This window comes from Labeo rohita, chromosome 21 (assembly GCF_022985175.1).
Source record: "Labeo rohita strain BAU-BD-2019 chromosome 21, IGBB_LRoh.1.0, whole genome shotgun sequence".
NCBI lineage: Eukaryota > Metazoa > Chordata > Actinopteri > Cypriniformes > Cyprinidae > Labeo > Labeo rohita.
The window spans coordinates 30,205,771-30,222,526 of record NC_066889.1 but is presented as its reverse complement, the minus strand read 5'-3'; the positions used below and the strand labels follow the sequence as shown (position 1 = coordinate 30,222,526).

General features: G+C 35.6%; 3 protein-coding genes and 1 pseudogene across 4 annotated transcripts in view; all 4 read left to right on the top strand.

The window, feature by feature from the left end:
• Positions 1-16,756, top strand: part of LOC127152318 (vitelline membrane outer layer protein 1-like) — a 33,127-nt gene that overhangs the window by 8,729 nt on the left and 7,642 nt on the right. The window lies entirely within an intron of this gene.
• LOC127152330 (vitelline membrane outer layer protein 1-like) lies at positions 1,393-4,492 on the top strand. Of its 2 annotated transcripts, XM_051092934.1 has the most exons (5): positions 1,394-1,778; positions 3,075-3,190; positions 3,322-3,435; positions 3,641-3,822; positions 3,919-4,350. In XM_051092934.1, exons 1-4 carry the CDS (start codon positions 1,572-1,574, stop codon positions 3,819-3,821), a joined length of 618 nt encoding a protein of 205 aa, XP_050948891.1. In that variant the 5' UTR covers positions 1,394-1,571; the 3' UTR covers position 3,822; positions 3,919-4,350. The 2 variants fall into 2 exon arrangements, with proteins under 2 accessions (XP_050948892.1, XP_050948891.1); XM_051092935.1 differs by lacking the exon at positions 3,322-3,435 and having other exon boundaries at positions 1,393-1,778; positions 3,919-4,492.
• On the top strand, positions 7,400-8,309 carry LOC127152335 (vitelline membrane outer layer protein 1 homolog). Its single transcript, XM_051092938.1, has 3 exons — positions 7,400-7,760; positions 7,858-7,973; positions 8,105-8,309. Exons 1-3 carry the CDS (start codon positions 7,554-7,556, stop codon positions 8,130-8,132), a joined length of 351 nt encoding a protein of 116 aa, XP_050948895.1. The 5' UTR covers positions 7,400-7,553; the 3' UTR covers positions 8,133-8,309.
• Positions 10,437-14,740, top strand: LOC127152356 (vitelline membrane outer layer protein 1 homolog; annotated as a pseudogene).

Below are 16,756 nucleotides of genomic sequence, written 5' to 3'. Positions count from 1 at the left end.
TTTTATTTTGTCCACAGCTTGAATGTAACCAAAGTTATGGCTGTCTTAAGTTGCCTGATAGCGATTGTTCAAATTTAGACGGCTTTCACGTTCAATTCACAGGTTTAACGAGAGCTGTCTGTCAAGTCAGGAGCGCTATACTGCATCATTACACAAACAGACTAACGTCTGTTTTCCATTTTTTATCATGGGCATAGTCTCAGAGCTTTTGATCGCCCCTTGTATGTTTAGATAGCACGAATAATGCACCTTGTAGTTTACATTTAGAAAAGCGAGCGCAACGCAACTGTTTGCAAACTGTGCATAAAACAGACATCAGACTCCTCTTTAGTAACTTCATCATCCGATCCTTCATCTCTGGATGTGAAATAGTCCATTATAACATGGTTTAGGGCAATGACATCACCAAGATTGAGAAGACTGAGACGAGTAAGATCAGTTAAGTGAGCAGCTGCAGTACTTCAGACTGTGTTGTTCTCTGCCATCTCATGATATTAAAAAAAATAAATAAAGACCTTTGCATGCTGTAGTTTACACAGGACTCGTGGAGAATGTGCATTGATACACCTCTATTAAATATGTTATGTAGTTTATTTTGATAGGTTAACTGTTTTGTGGTGTTCAAAGAAAGCACCTCTGAAGCGTGTTCTTAACTAGAGAAAGACAGTCATTTCTACTTGCTGCAATAAATGGCTATTTTTCTGTACTAAACAAGTGAATTTCGCTGATATATTTTCAGAGATGATGGAAAAGATGTTATAGAATAATAATTATTTTGACAAAACCTAATTTTGACAAAGAATAATCATTCAACCTATTTTTTTTTTTTAATTTCCTGAAAACGTCCCAGCATGACATCTGACGGATTTTCCCAGATTGCATCACATATGAACACTGATTCTTAACTAACTTCTATGACTCATATAATAAGTTGTATGAAAATACTTTCATGACATTTTAATTCATCTTGTGCGCCTCAAAAGAAAAAAATAGGTTTGGACCCATATGAGGGAGATTAAATGATAATGGAATAATAATTTTTAGCAAATCATTTCCTTTAACACTTGCTTCCTTGCAATCATTCTTTATGCAAACGCCTGCCATTTAAGGTTGTTGTTTAATTCTGTGTTGCGGTGCACGTGTAATATTTCACTCTTCAAAAATATAAAATCAATTAAGCGATGACACATTTCGAGGCATTTTACCAAGAAAAACAGTTTTCAGGGACATTTATGGTTAAGCATACAAATGTTTTGCTGGATCAGTGTTTGTATTTTTGTTTTGTGTGTTCAGTCACGTACGGGTTGTTGACGTGCGCTCAGTGTTCCTGGCTGCTGATTGGCTAGAACCGGGAAATCACAACATTGATAAACCATATAAATGCATTCTGAAAGAATCAGGATTCAGGATTTCTGTGGACAGACTGCAGTCGGCTCAGGCTTTCTGTTCTGGATTTGAAGAAACCGTTGTTCCTTTGAGCAGTTTTACTGATCCTGAATCAGTTTTTGGTGTAGAAATCAAGTAGATATTATTTCATCAGTATTTTAATCCATCAGGTCAGTGTGGCAGCAATGCATCACTTCATTTCCATGATGTTTTCACTGCTAGTCATTACTGGGCTGCAGGTGAGCGTTGAGTCCGCAGGTAGACGTCTTGAGCGGAGCACCAACAGACTTTACACAACGGAGCTGTCGGTGCCGAATGGAGGAGGATGGGGGACGTGGGGTAACAGAGAAATGTGTCCATTTGGAACATACGCCGCAGGGTTTAGTCTAAAGGTAAGCTAAGAATTGCCTTATAGTAGTATGGGGGTGGTTTAAGGGTTGAAGGTTCAAACCCTTAATGAAAGTGAACTCTGGAGCTGCTGTTAGTGATTAAATTCCAGGTGTTTCTAAGGAAACTACACCTGCTCAAGTTTTTGACTGCTTTGCTTAATACTAAAGAAACATGAAGTTGAATGTTACTATGGTTTGGGTTAGTGCAGGGATTCCCAGCCCTGTTCCTGAAGGTGCACCAATAGTAAACGTTTCTGAACACACTTGATTCAACTCATCAGCTCTTCAATAGAGACTCCAAACCTGAAATGGACAGGTCAGATAAGAAAGACATCCAAAATGTATGATGTTGGTGTACCTCCAGGAACACTAGAGGTTGCAGTTAAGATTATGCCAATTCTCCTCTCAGAACAACAATTTACAGATAATGCACTCACCCCTTTGTCATCCAAGATGTTCATGTCTTTCTTTCTTCAGTCGTAAAGAAATTGTGTTTTTTGAGGAAAACATTTCAGGATTTTTCTCCATATAATGAACTGATATGGTGCCCCGAGTTTGAACTTACAAAATGTAGTTTAAATGCAGCTGCAGATGATCACAAATGTGATTGTAAACGATCCCAGCCGAGAAAGAAGGGTGTTATCTAGTGAAACGATTGTTTATTTTCATAAAAATAATTTAATTTAAATACTTTTTAATCTCAAATCTCGTCTTGTCTTACTCTCCTTGAACTCTGTGTATTCTGGCTCAAGACAGTTAGGGTATGCTGAAAAACTCCAATCGTATTTTCTCCCTCAACTTCAAAAAAATAATTTCAAAATCATCCTACATCGCTGCAGAAGTACCGACACACAAGTGAACATGCAAAGGAGATCAAACACCCTTAACAAAAAAAGGTAAAATAGCTATATAGGACGATTTTGATGTTGAGGGAGAAAATGAGATGGGCGTTTTTCGACATACCCCAAATGTCATGAACTGGAACAAAAACAGAGGCCGGGAAATGCAAGACAAGATAAGCGTTTGACATTATATATATTGTATTATTTTTTTTTAAAATAACCGATCGTTTCGCTAGATAAGACCCTTCTTCCTCAGCTGGGATCGTTTGATGCCGCATTTTAACAGCATTTTGTAAGTTCAAACTCGGGGCACCATATCAGTCCATTATTTGGAGAAAAATCCTGAAATGTTTTCCTCAAAAAACATAATGACAAGGGGGTGAGTACATTACCTGTAAATTGCTGTTCTGGAAGTGGACTTCTCCTTTGATGTTGTTGATTTTGTTTTGTTTTTAAGGTGGAAGGTCATGTTGGTGATGGGGATGACACTGCACTCAACGGGATTCGCCTTCACTGCATTGGCTTATTACGCTCGTATCACAACTACGCCTCAGTTCAGTCAGTTGTAGGCAGGTAATGGGCTCAGTCTAAACAATAATAATTTAGCAGGTTTGCTGTTATGAAGTCAGAGGCAGTTTTTTTGGACAAATTAATTTTCTTAAAAATAATGAGTGGTTTGATCAATAAAACTGTTTTTTCTTCAGCTGGGGTCAGTGGACAAGTATCAAATGGTGTCCTTCTGGATACTTGACTGATTTTCAGCTGAGAGTCGAAACATCTCAAGGAAATGGCGATGACACGGCCGCAAACAACATCAAGTGAGCATGCGCTTTTGTGCTATGCTAAAAATCGGTGCTCTTGGTCAAAAATGGCCGGTCTTTTACAAATTGATTGTAATGCACTCATTATTATTAAGCTTTATTATCATCACCAAAATCTTTTTGGAACTGATTGATTGTATTCCTCATTGATCTGTGCTTATGCACCTCAGTTTTGGAGTGAAAACACCCAAATTTCTTCCAGGTTCACATGCAGTGACAGGTCTGTCCTGACGGGTGACGGCACAGGCTGGGGTGATTGGGGCAGATGGAGTCAATCATGTGTAGGAAAAGGGATTTGTGGTATCAAGACGCGAGTAGAAGGGTCGCAGGGAAGCGGAGACGACACCGCTCTCAATGACGTGCGCATGTACTGCTGCAAATAAGGTGATGCGATCACAATCAAACACTCGGATCTCAGAGCTGTTTGTAAGATGTCAGTGATGTTAGTGCTGGCTCATCTGAGTTTGGCTTTTCTTTCAGGTGTTAGAGGACGACAACAAGAAGATCAGATGGATCATAATGACTGATCAGCATACTGTTATGAGCTCACATGAACCATGTCATACAACAGCTACTTATTATCAGAAAATAAAGCCTGAGACGTGATCAGGACCTCAACACAAAGCAGAGGCCGACTGTACATCATCTCACTCCTTACACAGCAATGCAAAGTGTGTCTTATCAATTCATGCATTATAAAGTGTAAAGCTGTCATTTTTCTGAGGGCATACTTATATCTTAACATCTAATAAAATATTAATTTAGCTTGAAATGACATTAGTGTTTGTCTGTTGATTAATGTACTTCTTTGTTGACCTGATTGAAATCATTAACCCCATTAATCCCCACTTGTAAGTCACTTTGGACAAAAGTGTCTGCTAAATGAATAAATGTAAATGTAAATTAACAAAATTATGTGTGTGTTATAGTATTCTTTGCATATCATTCATTTATGTTTTTATTTCTCATGACTGACTAATCAAAAAATGAAGAAATGCTTTGTGAAGAACAGGCACATTTCCAATAAATTTAACTGTGACTTTTCATGTCATAATTAAGACTTTTTTCCTTGCAATTCTGACTTTATATCTCACAATTCAGGGTTTTTTTCTCACAAAACCTGAGGGAGAAAAAGACCAAATTGTAAAATGTCACAATTCTGTATACTGATAGTTTACTAATTAAATACTTGTAGCATTTTTAGTCCACTTTGAAGTATAGTCTCAGTAAACTAGTTTAGTAGTTTCATACTACAAGTATACTTTAAGTATACTACTATGTCCCTATTTAGGTATTATTATTGTATATATTTTGTTGTATGAATATCTAAACATACAAAACATCAAAAGAAAGAACAGTGTATCTGCTTGTAAATAAAAACATTTTATTCTAGCTTCATGCATTCTTTTTTTATAAACACTTGAATGTGGGTAAGTTTTATAAATTAAATAAATAAATAAATAAATAAAAAATATTTTGAAATAATGCTGAAAAAAGACTAGATTCAGAATGATAATCAAAACATAGATGGAGTTGATCAACACCATATTTTATTCCACAACATCACACAGTTTTGTTGAATTTGTTTTGTCTGATGATTGTGTTAGATTACATGTGGAAGCATCTGTTGTTTTGGTTTCTTCTTTGCTTGTGTACAGAAGACGTGTAATAGCGCCCCCTACCGTATAACAATGAAAACATGGATTCTCTAAGCTTAGTACAGTATAGCTTAAATATATTTACACTTTTTCTAAGTAGAAGTCAAGTATACTTAAATTCATTTTAAGTGTATCTCTGAGAAGTACATAAAGCACATTTCTGGGAAGTACTTGAAAAGTAGACTGAGATATACTTTCTTATTTTTGTTTAAAAGAAGTATACTAATAGCACACTTGAATAAACTTCTTTTTTGTAAGGGTAGTCACAAGAACTTTAGATTGGTTAAATATTTGTATAACCCACAAATCGTGTTTTTTTTTTTTTGTTTTTTTTTTAATGTAGCAGGAAACCAAAGAAACTGACCTGGGGAATGTGGAGTCATTAGAGAGGTCAGGAGGGTCATGTGATCTCATTTCTTGAATTCAAGCTGGTTCAGTGTGGTTAATCTTGTATGTGTTTTCATCAGCTCTTCATCACTGGACAGCCTGAAAACATTAGTGGACAACATGAATGTGAGGAAGGCAAGAGCAGAGCATGATGGGACAGACTGTACCAATTTGAAGTAGATGTCACAGTGACGTCACTTGCAGCTGTATGCACATAGTGGTCGCAAAAAAAAAAAAACAGTGGTAACAAATGGAGGTAAATCATATGGAATAAGAGAAACAAAACAAAAAAATTTTCTGCCTTGTGATGTCAACATTGAAATGCAAATAATTTTCATACAATTGTGTTGTCAAAGACGCCATTTGAAGCTAAACGCAGATATCTAAACTGACATACCATGGATGAAAACCGCTATGATTTCTCTATTTTTAAATCATAAATTTGATTTAAACTATAGGTCTACATAATATCCACATATGCTCTTCATAGGGGAAATATTATGAAATATTATTTAAACCTAGTACTATTAAACTTTTTCATAACATTTATTTATTTTATATCACAATTCTGACTTTTTTTCTCACAAATGCAAGTTTATTTAGTATGTCAGTTTAAACATGCAAGTTTACATCTCCTAATTCTGACTTTATAACTCGACTTAACTCAAACATAGTGAGGGAAAAAAGCCAGAAGTGTGGGATATAAACTCCTGTTCAGAGAGAATGACGAGTTGTTTTGCCTTATTAGAATTAGATATAATCTTGGAATTGTGAGAATAAAGTCAGAATTTTAAAATATAAAATCAAATTAACTTTTTTTAATTCTTTTATTCCATGCCACTTGAAAACCGGCCACAAAAAAATGTCATCCCTGTTTCGGATCTGTAAGGCTATTACACTAATGTCAATTTTGATGAATAACGCCGGGTTACAAGCTTTTGTAATATGTAGAGAACATTTTGAAAAATTACATCTAATCAATAGAATTAAATAAAACTATTATGTAATTCTATAGCCGTAAAGGGTATTTCTCTGGGGTTTTCTGCAAACATGATTCGCATTCTGAATGTTTACAAATCGATAATTGGTCTGGGCCAGAATCAATAAACACTTGTGAATCAGAAATCACAGACTATTATTATCTTACAAACACAGACACTTCACGGATCATATTAGCTTAAAAAGCTGATTTCTGCTTTACAGAATCTATTTTTCTATAAAACCTCATGAAAGATAAAAAAGGTAAATAAACTACTAAGTAAAGCTGTTTCAAAGAGCACATGCTTTTACCGGCAATGAGCAGCATTTGAGCCGATTAGTCAGTGTTTGTCTAAAGTGTGTTTACATGCACATCATCCGAGTTCATGTAGTCATTTAGTTTGATCTCTGACTGGAACAGTTATATATGAGAACACTGATTCTCAGCTAACTGTGGCTGATGTTCTGTGTGTCTTTATTTTACTTTATGCAATATATCATATGACTTTAGAAATTGTATGAAAATACTTTTATGACATTTAAATTCATCTTGTGCATCTCAGAAAAAAAAACTCATACGGGACCCACATGAAGGAGATTAAATGATAGAACGATCATTTTTAGTGAATCATTTCCTTTAACACTTGCCTCATGACAAACAGTTTGTTTATTCAAACTCCTGCCATTTAAGGTTGTTTTTTTATTCTGTGTTGCAGTGCATGCTTAATATTTCATTCAACTTAACTTTTATAGGTATTTTACCAAGTCAAACTGTTTTCAGGGACATAAACGGTTAAATAGATACTTTTGCTGGATCAGTGTGTTTGTATTTTTGTGTGTTCAGTCACGTACGGGTTGTTGACGTGTGCTCAGTGTTCCTGGCTGCTGATTGGCTAGAGCAAGGATGTCACAATATTGATGAACTATATAAATGCATTCTGAAAGAATCAGGAATATTCAGTCGGCTCAGGTTTTCCATTCTGGATTTGAAGAAATCGTTGTTCCTTTGAGCAGTTTTACTGACCCTGGATCAGTTTTTGGTGTAGAAATCAGTATTTTAATCCATCAGTGATCAAGATCAGTGCTGCGGCAATGCATCAGTTTATTTTGGTCATATTTTCACTGCTAGTCTTTACTGGGCTGCAGGTGAGCGTTGAGTCCACAGAAATTCGTTCTGAGCAGAGCACCAACAGATGTTACGTATTGGAGCAGACTGTGTCAAATGGAGGAGGATGGGGGACGTGGGGTCACACTGAAATGTGTCCAACTGGAACATTCGCCGCAGGGTTTAGTCTAAGGGTAAGCTAAGACTTGACTTAATTACAGTAGTGTGGAGGTGGTTTAATGGTGGAAAGTGTAGATTTGGTGACTGAGGGTTTTTTGTTTTGTTTTTAAGGTGGAAGATCATGTTGGTGAAGGGGATGATACTGCACTCAACGGGATTCGCCTTCACTGTGTTAGCATATTACGCATGGAACACACTCACGCCTCAGTTCAGTCAGACGCAGGCGGGTAAGGGCTCAGTCTAAACAGTAATAATTTAGCAGGTTCACGGTTATAAAGTCAGAGGCAGTTTTTCATAATGATCATAATGACTGATCAGCATACTGTTATGAGCTCACATGAACCCTGTCATACAACAGCTACTTATTATCAGAAAATAAAGCCTGAGATCTGATCAGGACCTCAACACAAAGCAGAGGCCGACTGTACATCATCTAAAGAACAGGCACATTTCCAAAAACTTGAATTCAAGCATCAAAGCATGAGAAGAGTCTTTACAATAAATAATTTAATGATTTCTGTAAACCCACTGAATATCAAAATAAAAAATGCATTAAATGAAAATTTCATAAATGTCTGTGCAATGCCATAATAAGATAAAAACATCAGTAATCCACATCACTCCAGTCCATCAGATAACATCTTTCTTGAGAAGACAAAAGCTGAAACAATTCCATCAATAAGACGCTTTTAACTAAACTATGAGTTGATAATCCATAATAACACTTCCTCCAGTGAAAAAGGAAAGAAATTTGCACAGATCAAGTACCGTTTACAGTCTAAAACAGCTCTACCCTTACGAAAAAGAAGTTTATTCAAGTGTGCTATTAGTATACTTCTTTTAAACTAAAAATAAGAAAGTATACTTTCAGTCTACTTTTCAAGTACTTCTGAAAAATGTGCTTTATGTACTTCTCAGAGATATACTTAAAATGACATTTAAGTATACTTGACTTCTACTTAGAGAAAGTCTAAATATATTAAAGCTACACTGTACTAAGCTTAGAGAATCCATGTTTTCATTGTTATACGGTAGGGGGCGCTATTACACTGTCTTCTATTCAGAATTTCCAAAACACAAGCAAAGAAGAAACCGAAACAACAGATGCTTCCACATATAATCTAACACAATCATCAGACAAAAAAAAATAATCAAAACTGTAATGTTATAGAATAAAATGTCGACCCATGAAGAGGTAATGATGACTATTTGGGGTGTTGATCAACTCCATCTATGTTTTGATTATCATTCTGAATCTAGTTCAGTCTTTTTTCAGTGTTTTGTTCAAAATATTGTTTATTTATTTTTTATTTTATTTATGCAACTTACCCACATTCAAATATTTATAAAAAAATAATGCATGAAGCTAAAATAAAATGTTTTTATTTACAAGCAGATACACTGTTCTTTCTTTTGATGTTGTTTATGTTCAGTTATTCATACAACAAAATATTTACAATAATAATACCTAAAGTGAGGGGGAAAAGCCAGAAGTGTGGGATATAAACTCCTATTCTGAGAGAATGATGAGTTGTTTCCTTATTAGAATTAGATATAATCTTGGAATTGTGAGAATAAAGTCAGAATTTTAAAATATAAAATAAACCTATTTTTATTCTTTTATTCCATGCCACTTGAAAACCACCCACAAAAACATCATCCCTGTTCCAGATCTGTAAGGCTATTACACTAATGTCAATTTTGTTGAATAACAGCGCTCTTGCAGAGAACATTTTGAAAATGACATCTAATCAATATAATCTACAATCTTTTTAAATCTAACTATTGTGTAATTCTATAGCCTTAAAGGCTATTTCTCTGGGGTTTTCTGCAAACATGATTCACACGCATCCCGAATGTTTACAAATCGATAATTGGTCTATATCACACACTGGGCCAGAATCAATAAACACTTGTGAATCAGAAATCACAGACTATTATTATCTTACAAACACAGACACTTCACGGATCATATTAGCTTAAAAAGCTGATTTCTGCTTTACAGAATCTATTTTTCTTTAAAACCTCATGAAAGATAAAAAAAATGTAAATAAACTATTAAGTAAACCTGTTTCAAAGAGCACATGCTTTTACCGGCAATGAGCAGCATTTGAGCTGATTAGACAGTGTTTGTCTAAAGTGTGTTTACATGCACATCATCCGAGTTCATGTAGACATGCAGTTTGATCTCTGACTGGAACAGTTATATATGAGAACACTGATTCTTAGCTAACTGTGGCTGATATTCTGTGTATTTATTTTACTTTATGCAATATATCATATGACTTCAGAAGTTGTATGAAAATACTTTTATGACATTTAAAATCATCTTGTGCATCTCACCCACATGAAGGAGATTAAATGATAGAATGATGATTTTTAGTGAAGCTCCTTGCAATCAATTTATGCAGACACCTGCCATTTAAGGTTGTTTTTTTATTCTGTGTTGCAGTGCATGCTTAATATTTCAAGCAACTTAACTTTTATAGGTATTTTACCAAGTCAAACTGTTTTCAGGGACATAAACGGTTAAGTAGATATTTTTGCTGGATCAGTGTGTTTGTATTTTGTGTGTTCAGTCACGTACGGGTTGTTGACGTGTGCTCAGTGTTCCTGGCTGCTGATTGGCTAGAGCAAGGATGTCACAATATTGATAAACCATATAAATGCATTCTGAAAGAATCAGGAATATTTAGTCGGCTCAGGTTTTCCATTCTGGATTTGAAGAAACCGTTGATCCTTTGAGCAGTTTTACTGACCCTGGATCAGTTTTTGGTGTAGAAAGTATTTCATCAGTATTTTAATCCACCAGGTCAGAGCTGCAACAATGCGTCAGTTCATTTCCATGATGTTTTCACTGCTAGTCATTATTGGGCTGCAGGTGAGCGTTGAGTCCGCAGGAATTCGTTCTGAGCGGAGCGTCAACAGACATTACATATCGGAGCTGATGGTGACGAATGGAGGGAGATGGGGGTCGTGGGGTCACAGGGAAATGTGTCCATTTGGAACGTATGCCGCAGGGTTCAGTCTAAGGGTAAGCTAAGAATTGACTTAATTACAGTAGTATGGGGGTGGTTTAATGCTTAAAGGTCTAAGCTGGTGACTGAGAGTTGAAGGTTCAAATCTTTGGAAAAAATAAACTGGAGCTGCTGTTAGTAATTCAAACTGCACCTGCTCAAGTTTTTTGACTGCTTTGCTTAAGTTAGTCCAGGCACTTCCAGTCCTGTTCCTGAAGATACACCAACAGTAAACATTTCTGAACACACTTGATTCAACTCATCAGCTCTTCAGTAGAGACTTCAAACCTGAAATGGACAGGTCAGATAAGGGACACATCCAAAATGTGTGATGTTGGTGTACCTCCAGGAACACTAGAGGTTGGATTTAAGATTACTCCTTTTCTCTTTTAAATTTGTCTCAGTGTTGTTGTTGTTGTTTTTTTTTAAGGTGGAAGATCCTATTGGTCGTGGAGACGATACTGCACTCAATGGGATTCGCCTTCACTGCGTTGATATACTTAATAGCATATACTCTTATCACAACCATGCCTCAGTTCATTCAGATGTAGGCAGGTAATGGGCTCAGTCTAAACAGTAATAATTTAGGAGGTTTGCAGTTATGAAGTCAGAGTCATGAATTTTCTTAAATACAGTGATTGGTTTGATCAATCAAACTGTGTTTTTTCTTCAGCTGGGGTTGGTGGAAAGATATCAAATGGTGTCCTTCTGGATACTTGAGTGCGTTTCAGCTGAGAGTCGAAACACCAAGGAAATGGCGATGATACGGCCGCAAACAACATCAAGTGAGTATGCGCTTTTGTGCTGTGCTGAAAATCCTCTAACCTAATTTGGTGCTCAAATTGCTTGTAAATTTCTCATTATCCCAGCTAACAATTATATGTTATAAAAACGTCCCCGTAACATTCCCATTAAGTTATGAAAATGTTATTTTTGAATGTTCTCAGAACTCTCAAAACATCCAGTTTTTTTTAGAAGTTGTATTAACATTTTTGTTTGGTTCTAAGAACGTTATGCAAAACGTTTTTGGAATGTTTCAGTCTCTCGTTATATTAACGGTCTAAAAACGTAATTTAAAACATTATAACATTCCACTGCCCATTATATTAATGTGCTAAGAATGTTTCCCTAACATTCCCAGTAAGTTATAAAAATGTTACTGCTGAAGGTTCTTAGAATGCTCAAAACGTCCAGTTTTTTAGACATTGTATTGACATTCTTGTTTTCTTCTAAGAACGTTATTCAAAACTGTTTTTAGAATGTTTCAGTCTCTCATTATGATAATGTTTTAAAGAACGTAATTTAAAATGTTATGAGAACGTTCTATTCCCCATTGTATTAATGTTCTAAGAACGTTCCCCTAACGTTTTTGGTTCCTGTTTGGCTTTTTGGGAACCAAATACTAACGTTAGAGGAACATTCTTTTTAGGTTCCATACTTTTTTAACCATAAAATAATGTTCCCAGAACATTGCATGGGGGTTGTTATTAAATAACCTAAAAATAACTTACAGAGAACGTTCCCTAATGATTATTTTTAGTTTTTTTTTGTAACCATAAAATATCATTCCCAGAATAGAAATTAGATCAGTCAAAACACGTTTTAAATTATAATATTTGTCAGAGTGCGGGGTGTAGGGATGGGCGAGGACTCAATGGTGCAGAGAATGGGCTTTTATTAGCACAAAATAAACAACTAAAACTAACACAAGGACAATAAATAAGGAGCAAATGAGGCAGGTAATGAAGGAAACACAGGTGGGGCAAATGAACCAAACAAATTACCAGCCATGTTCAAAACAAGATACGAATACAGCTAATGAGAAAACTCAGTAAGTTTAGTTAGTTGTTGAAAGTTAGTTGTCCCAGAAAGTTAGTTGTTGGTTTTTAGAACGTTATTATAACATTCCCCTAACCTCTTTACTCCAACATGATGGCTCTGCTGTTGTATGTACTTTGCTTTTTGAGTGAACACGCAGCTAATGAGTTTTCTATAATAACGTTCTAAAAACCAACAACTAACTTTCTGGGAACCAAAAACGAATGTTCTGGGAATGTTAGAATAACGTTCTACAAACTAAGAACCAACGTTCTGGGAACGTTATATTAACATTAGAGAAACGTTATATTAACGTTAGAGAAACGTTATAATAACGAACCAAAAAGTAACTTTCTGGAAACGTCTGAATAACATTCTACAAACTAAAAACTAACATTCTGGGAATGTTACAATAACGCTCTAAAAAACAAAAACTTTCTGCGAACCAAAAACGTTCTGGGAACGTTAAGAAAACCTTCCTGGCTAACCAAAAACAAACCATAAAAAATAACGTTCTGGGAACCAAACATTGTTAGCTGGGATACACTTTGCATTCTAGTGTATTTTCTGATTCACTGTTATTGCAAATGTCAGAAAAACAGTTTGAGAATAAGTTAAGTGTCTTTTGACTTTTAAGCACATTTTAAAGATTTTAATTTTAATCAGAATGTTTTTTACTCTCTCTCATGCCAGGGGGAAAAGGCCTTTGGTGTCATTGGATACACAAATTATGTTGCTATGCAAATTATGTGTCATTTTGTCAAGACATATTTTAAAAACATTTTTAAAACATTCCACCAACAATGCAAAAAAAAAAAAGTTATGCTAACTATATAACTTATATAACCTTGAGAAAATGTTCTACTAACGTTACTGCAAGAATGTTTTCCGGTAACTTTGAGAGAACCTTTAGAGAACGTTAGCCAAAGTTAGGAGAACGTTTTCTGTTAGCTGGGATGCTTTATCATTATAATCACCAGATTTTTTTGGAGCCGATTGATTGTATGCCCCATCTGTGCATTATGTACCTCAGTTTTGGAGTGAAAACACCCAAATTTCTTCCAGTTTCATTTGGAGGGTCTTCCGTTCTGGGTGACGGCACAGGCTGGGGTGATTGGGGCGACTGGAGTCAAACATGTCTAGGAACAGGGATTTGTGGTATCCAAACGCAGATAGAAGGGCCGCAAGGACGAGGAGACGACACCGCTCTCAATGACGTGCGCATGTACTGCTGCAGTTAAGGTGATCCGATCGCAATCAAACACTCGGATCTCAGAGCTGTTTGTAAGATGTCAGTGATGTTAGTGCTGGCTCATCTGAGTTTGGCTTTTCTTTCAGGTGTTAGAGGACGACAACAAGAACAGCAAGATGGATCATAATGACTGATCAGCATACTGTTATGATCTCACATGAACCATGTCATACAACAGCTAGTTATTATTGCAAAATAAAGCCTGAGATGTGATCAGGACCTCAACACAAAGCAGATGCCAACTGTACATCATCTCACTCCTTACACGACAATGAAAAGTGTGTCTTATCAGTTCAAGCATATCAAATCCACAATCTGCATACTCTACATTCAATGTAAAGCTGCCAACCTGCTTTTTTTTCTAAGTGCATAATTATATTCTAACATATATTCAAATATTTTTTTAACTTGAAATGACATTGTTTATCTGTTGATTAATGTGCTTTGTTGACCTGACTGAAATCATTAAGAGCTGAATACTTCTTTGCAAATATCAAAGCATGAGAAGAAACACTGGTGTCAACGGGATTCGTCTTCACTGTGTCAGTCTTTTTAAAGACTCAGACTCATATGAGGAAGACAGTTCCATTAAGTCTGACACAGGAAGGTAATTTAAGGTAGTAAAACTAGTTAGAGCAGGATTAAAAAAAATTAAAAAGGTAATTGTGACCTTTTAATGTCTTAATTCAGACTTTTTTGTTCTTGTAATTCTGACTTTATATCTCACAATTGAGTTTTTCTGACGTTCTTCAGAAGTTTCTGACAATTCTGACTCTTTTTCTTGTAATTGCGAGTTTATATCAGGCAATTCTGACTTTATTTCTCAGAATTGCAAGAGTTTACTATACATCGGTTGTTCCTCTGCGTTGTGTTGATTTTTATTTGAATAAAGGATTTTCCACACACAGCTGGTTTTGTCACGGGTGATTTAATCGTAGTGCCTGAATAGCAAAACACAGAAACATACAGGCACGGTTATGGGCTCTGCTCTGCAATGCCTGTTAACCACAATGTATATGTTAAGTGAACCAGGTAGTTCATTTCTGAATACACAGCATCTCACTTCCTCAATATAATATCCGTTATCTTCATAAAATAGAATATATCACTACATAAACATATAAATCTTTGTGTCATTAAACGCATTATTAGCCGCTATCACATCTTTCGCACGTGCTGCACACACAGCTCGCTATTCACCCGATAACAGCAATCAAACTTCATCTAACACATTAATAACTCGAAATAACAGTTTGACATAACGTCAGATTGAATACTTTCTCACATTTAACCTTTAAACATGAACACTTAGAAAACTTAATATACATGAAATGAAGACAGCTCATGAAATCATACCTCTCTCCTCTAATGGCATCGCCGGAAAGAGGACGAGCCTAGATTGCACTGCGATTTCCTTCTCTCAATTACGCATGACGTCAGCCGACGTGCATACTGTGATTATAACCTTTGATAAGAGCGCACAATCTTCTTTCAAAATAAAATACCCCATAACAAATAATTAAAATAAAATAAAATACCATAAATAAATAAATTGAATAATCTGGTGTAACAACATATCCCTGCTACACTCACAATTCCGAGATAAAAAGTCGCAATAAAATTTAATTTCGGTCGGAATTCTGACTTTATAACTCACGTCTGTGACTTTATATGTTACAAGTCAGATTTTTCTCACAGTTGCGTGTTTACATCACATAATTGCGACTTTATTTCTCAGAATTGCAAGAAAAAAGTCAGAAGTCAGACTTTATAACTCGCAACTGCAAGTTTATATCTCACAATTCTGAGAAGAAAAGTCGTAATTTCAAGATAAAAAGTCTTTTATTCAGTGACAGAAATGGGCTTTCACAGAAAAAAACAGAACTGTGAAATGTAAAATTAAAATCTTAAAAAGTCAGAATTACAATTTTGATTTTACATTTTGTAATTCTGAATTTTTCAGAAGTTCACAATTCTGAGAAAAAAAAATCCAAATTGTAAAAGAAAAAAAAATTACAATTGCCTTTATTTTTTATTTTGTGGTGGAAACAGGCCTACATAGAGAACTGCAGAGAATATATTATTATTATTCCGAATGCCTGATTTATTTACTTTTCTTCTGTGAAACACAAAATGTTTTGCTGAATGTTCATGCTAGTCTTTCCACATAATGAAAGTGTATCTTATACAGCTATGCTGAAAAAGAAGCAAAAAGGCCAAACTGGTGTCGTTCTCATAAATTGATGAAATCGCATTCTGGGGGATAAAATAGAAAGTGAACTCTGGAGCTGCTGTTAGTAATTAAATTCCAGGTATTTCTAAGGAAACGTTTTTGACGGCTTTGCTCCTGAGGGCGCACCAACAATGAACATCGTTAAACACACTTGATTCAACTCATCAGCTCTTTAGTACAGACTACAAGACCTGAAATGAACAGGTCAAATGTGTAATGTTGTAGTACCTCCAGGAATCCTGGAGGTTGGAGTTAAAATTACTCCTGTTCTCTTTCTAATTAGTCTTAGTGTGGTATTTTTTTCATTTTGTTTTTAAGGTGGAAGCTCCCATTGGTCGTGGGGATGATACCGCACTCAACAGGATTTCATACAGTGTAGATAACGTTAGCTTCACTTATAACACGCACGTTTTTTTAAAACGCATAAACTTGCACTAGAATAGGCTAGGCTAATCAGCGATGATGTTCTTTGATAATGTTAGGCTGCTTTTAGCCTTATGCTGGAGCTGGTTTCGGGCAATGAAACTAAGTATGTAAATAATTAAATACATTAGCACCTACGATAGGACGATAGGACCCAACACTACTGTAGCATATTATTTACCCACCCTCCATGCATCCTAGGTGTATATGACTTCCTTCTTTCAGACGAATGCAATCGGAGTTATATTAAAATTTATCCTGCCACTC

What these genes read in the sequence shown, in the direction of transcription:
- LOC127152330 (XM_051092934.1), top strand. Translation starts at nt 1,572, where the DNA reads ATGCATCACTTCATTTCCATGATGTTTTCACTGCTAGTCATTACTGGG. An exon ending in CCGCAGGGTTTAGTCTAAAG is followed by an intron (nt 1,779 to 3,074) that starts GTAAGCTAAGAA and finishes TTTGTTTTTAAG; the next exon opens with GTGGAAGGTCATGTTGGTGA. An exon ending in ACGGCCGCAAACAACATCAA is followed by an intron (nt 3,436 to 3,640) that starts GTGAGCATGCGC and finishes AATTTCTTCCAG; the next exon opens with GTTCACATGCAGTGACAGGT.
- LOC127152335 (XM_051092938.1), top strand. Translation starts at nt 7,554, where the DNA reads ATGCATCAGTTTATTTTGGTCATATTTTCACTGCTAGTCTTTACTGGG. An exon ending in CCGCAGGGTTTAGTCTAAGG is followed by an intron (nt 7,761 to 7,857) that starts GTAAGCTAAGAC and finishes TTTGTTTTTAAG; the next exon opens with GTGGAAGATCATGTTGGTGA. An exon ending in GTTCAGTCAGACGCAGGCGG is followed by an intron (nt 7,974 to 8,104) that starts GTAAGGGCTCAG and finishes GTCATACAACAG; the next exon opens with CTACTTATTATCAGAAAATA.